Raw genomic sequence first — 4,305 nt, 5'->3', positions numbered from 1 at the left:
AAGCTCTTATGAAGGTATCTGGTCCTAATTGTTGGAGTTTCTTTTTATGACACATAATGCCTCTTTGTCCTCACCTGTGAGTGCCATGAGTCAGTACTAAGGAAACAAGTCAAATCTAACTAAATATCTTACCTTGCTTGCATTGCATGCAGTTTCATACCAGCTTTTACTTAGAAATGGAGATATATTCCATGAGATGTTCAGAAAATCAACTAAAGATGTTCTTATCTAGTGAGATTGTTGGTGGATGAGATAAAATAATTCAGGGTAGTGATATGATCATATCTGTTGCTTGAAATCATTATTCCATTAGAAAGTAAAAAGCTGTAGGTCAAAGAGACCAGTAAATGTTGTGGATGTCCAGGAGTTTATGGCTGTTTTCATAAGGGGGTGGCACTAGAGCCAGAGTGAGAACTGGAAGGATTCCCAAAATCCTTACGAGGTAATCATTGAGACCTGTCATTTATTGGAGCACTTGGTATTTTTCAGTCATATACTAAATGGTTTATATAAATTATATCATTTAATTTTGACAACTTTATGAAGTATTAGCCTCATTTTATAGATGAGGCACAAGGAAGTTTTAATATCCAAGTTTTATATTCAAGGTTATACAACAAGTAAGCAAATGCAATTAATTCAAAACCAGATCTGTTAAAAGATATGTTTCTTACAACAATGCTAAAATCTTCAGCATCTGGATCCTTCCAGCCATTTGAAAACCATGAGTCTAACCATCTGTATGAAAAGGTGTTCACAGAAGATTCAGGGACTCCCCACCCCACCAATTAATCTTATGCCTCTATCACAACTTACCATTTCTTAATAACTGTGACAATACTCCACTCTTTTTAAGACCTCTTTCTTTTAAGTATTTTCTGGAACTATTAACATCAATCTTGTTTGTGGCAACTTTGTATTCATAATGAGCTAAGGTCTTCCTTTAAAAAAAAAAAAGCTTTAAGAACACATTCCTCTTTCTGTTGCGTATATTTCAAATTAACATATCAACAACAAAGAATCCACTTAGATTAGTGCCAAAATCCTTAGCAACAAAAAATTCAGTGTGATAAGTGACTAAATGTGGCCAGTTTCTGTCACCGCATCTAATTCTCCAGTGTGGCTGACTGAGGTCTAAGAAAACATAAATAGGATGGCAATGTCTGGGACAAATGAAAAACTATTTGATTCTGAATAAGACTATTGAGGAAAGGTGGGATCTTTTGAATACAAGAAATAAAGAAAACTGCATAGTACAAACTGAGAGAGAGGGAATGATATTGAGATCAAACCAGTAAAGTTTTATGACTGATTTTTGAGCTCTGGAAATCTAAGGGCAAGGTGCTGTTGGATTATGGCTTTAGTAGTTCACCTAATGAAAGGGCCTCACATGCCAAGCTCCTCAGAAGGGTAGCATCCAGCTGCCCTGTATGTTTTAAACTTCCAAAAATGTGTCTGCCTGGAGGGTCTATATTTATCTTCTGACTCAGCAGCAGAAACAGGTGTCCTCGTTCTTTTTTCCCTCCTATCTTGACTCTTTTTCCAAATGTATTTATTGTTATTGTATTTTTGATTAATAAAAGAATACAATAAGTTGATGGAAAAAATGGAAAAGTAGGAAATTATCAGAATAAAAGTAAAAAAACGCCGTCTCAATCATTACTTTCTTTCCTAATTTACTCTACCCCCTACAATTTGGTTTTAAGAATTGAACAGAAAGGTATATGTGGCTATTAGTGACTGGTGGGGAGGTGGTCAAGGGAAAACTGCTACCTTTCTGTTGTAGTTTAGAAGAGGATGAGTAATCTCTCTCAACACAACCCTAAAAAGTAACAATGGTTAATACGACTCTAGGAAGCTGCAGCCCTTCTCTGGTAATCAGAGAAAGGCAAATTCCAACCATAGAGAGACGGGGCCACTATTGACCTCTGAAATTAGCAATGACAAAAATGAATGACAGGTCCTTGGTGTGGTGGGAAGGTGGGACATTGGTAAGTCGGTCCACTTCTGCAACACACCTTGTGGGAGGGGAAAGTGGGGACCAGAGTTGGATGACATAATCCTCACGTGACCAGGAGCTGCCGCGAAGTCCTTATATTCACGGGCTTCTTTCTCCTCTGTGTCCCAGTTCCTTACTGTCCTGTAGGCGTTTGTGTTTGTGGCCAAGAGAAGGAGGACTTAAATTCCTTAAATCTCAGAAGGTTGGTTTGAGGGAACCGTTGGGACCCGTGGGGGTGGTAGTGGATGAATCCAGTGACTGGAATAGGTCCAGGCTCGCTTTTCCTCAAACCCCTGCAAACTCGTTGGGATATTATTGTATTTTTTGAAAGGACAGGGTGGGGGAATAGGTGGAAGCCTCCTGAGAAACAGCCACAGACTTAGTGATAGTTTAGAAATAATCGGCTTCTCAGATTGGTAAGCTTTCTGTTTATCCTCCTCTTTCTCCACTTCCGTTGAGGAAATGAGTTGTGGACTGTTGTGTGGAGAAATGCTAGAATCCTGGGGTGGAGGCAGAAATTTAAACATAATTTGAAAACATTTTCTCCCATTCAATGCCTCCCTGAGGGCCATGGGAGGGGGCGGGGGTGCCGAGGAGACAGCCGTCCTCGCAAGGACTAAGCCAGAGGTTGAGGGGTGGGGGGTGGGGACAGAGATCCAGAGGAAGGGATAAGAATAGGAGGGGAACCAGGAGGTAGGAAATTTTGGGCGACAATGGTTATGAAGATCCCGGACTCAAGATAATAACGAGTGTCTTGTCTCTGGGGCTGGTGGATCCACCGAGAGCTCCCTCCTCTCCTCCCCCTTCCTTTCTGTCTGCAGGTCCACGGGTCTGCGTTCACTGACATCTGGAGGCAAGAAAAAGAGGAGGAAACTATCCTTAATCCTCATAGGTCAGTGTCGGGGAGGCACTTAGCCTGGGGTCTCTGAGGGTGGTAGTTGGGAAGGGCAAGATCTGGGTAAAATTTGCAGCCTCACAGCTAAACTCTCGGTGCGTTCCCTTTCTCCCGCCGGTGGGAGAGGCCATTAGCCTTGTCTGCTGGGGAAATGGTGGGTTGCCGGGAGAGGGGGAAGGAGGAAGAGTGGTGGGGGGCGTGTGGGATAGGAAGGGGAGGCATCTCAAACTTCAAAGGGCTGGACCTGTGTGGCACGAGTGGGAAATTAGGCGAGTAGGTTGTTCAAAGAGAAACTGACAAACCTGAATCAAAAGAAACGAGGCATTTTGCTCTATATTTTCTCCCCGGACTTAAGCTGGAAACATCATGCAAAAACCCTGTAAAGAAAATGAAGGAAAGCCCAAGTGCAGCGTGCCAAAGAGAGAGGAAGATCGCCCCTATGGAGAATTTGAACGTCAGCAAACAGAAGGGAATTTTAGGCAAAGGCTGCTTCAGTCTCTCGAGGAATTTAAAGAGGACATAGATTATAGGCATTTTAAGGATGAAGAAATGACAAGGGCGGGAGATGAGGTGGAAAGGTGTTTGGAAGAGATAAGGGGTCTGAGAAAGAAATTTAGGGCTCTGCATTCTAACCATAGGCATTCTCGGGACCGTCCTTACCCCATTTAATGCATTTCTCTGCTGAATTCAATTATTTTATGTTACTAATATTACCACCATTGGTTTCTTTTTGTCTGCATGTTCTTGCTAAATATTGCTACCATTTTACTCCTATCCTTCAATGTTCCTTTGATTTGCATATGACTCCTGCTTCCAACATCTCATCTTTTGACCCAATTTCACTCATTTAATAAGGATGTTTCATTCATATGCATGGGAAGATGCTCACTGTATACTGTAAAGTGAAAATAATAAGTTGCCAAACAGTGTGTGTATGTGTATATATACACACATATATATACACATGCACACTTTATATGTACATTTATATATGACATAACGCAAAAGAAAAAGTTAGAATTATTATACACCGAAAGTTTAACAGTGAATTTCTGCGTGATATGTATTTTATTTCTTTTTTGCTTATCTGCGTCTTCTCATTTTCCAAAAAAAACGAATATATGTGCATGTGTGCGTGTATTATTTGTGTCACAAAGAACTAAAATAAACAGACACAATAAAAACTTGTCAATCACCTTTGAAGGGCAGTAAAACAATAATCTCTTGATAAGAACTATAAAAAGAAATATAAACTTCAAATTACCTTTGGATCTCTTAGCCAGAGGAATAAAACTGGAATTATTACAGATATACTAGCTTAGACTCAGTCTTTTCGTGGGGAAAATATTTGTTTCACAGAGCTGCTGTAAGGAAGAAATGAGGCAACTCTGAGCTGGGCCAGGTGGACTCA

General features: G+C 40.6%; 1 protein-coding gene across 1 annotated transcript; it reads left to right on the top strand.

Annotated features, from left to right (window-relative positions):
* The first annotated feature begins 2,059 nt into the window (after window positions 1-2,059).
* On the top strand, window positions 2,060-4,097 carry TCEAL7 (transcription elongation factor A like 7). Its single transcript, XM_040466969.1, has 3 exons — window positions 2,060-2,201; window positions 2,821-2,891; window positions 3,250-4,097. Exon 3 carries the CDS (start codon window positions 3,261-3,263, stop codon window positions 3,561-3,563), a length of 303 nt encoding a protein of 100 aa, XP_040322903.1. The 5' UTR covers window positions 2,060-2,201; window positions 2,821-2,891; window positions 3,250-3,260; the 3' UTR covers window positions 3,564-4,097.
* Window positions 4,098-4,305: the final 208 nt, after the last annotated feature.

The sequence above is a fragment of the Herpailurus yagouaroundi genome, unplaced genomic scaffold (assembly GCF_014898765.1).
Source record: "Herpailurus yagouaroundi ecotype Mexico unplaced genomic scaffold, PumYag 67080, whole genome shotgun sequence".
In the NCBI taxonomy this organism is placed as follows: domain Eukaryota; kingdom Metazoa; phylum Chordata; class Mammalia; order Carnivora; family Felidae; genus Herpailurus; species Herpailurus yagouaroundi.
This window is presented reverse-complemented; position numbering and strand designations above follow the sequence as displayed.

Coding starts and splice junctions, on each gene's coding strand:
- TCEAL7 (XM_040466969.1), top strand. CDS start 3,261: ATGCAAAAACCCTGTAAAGAAAATGAAGGAAAGCCCAAGTGCAGCGTG.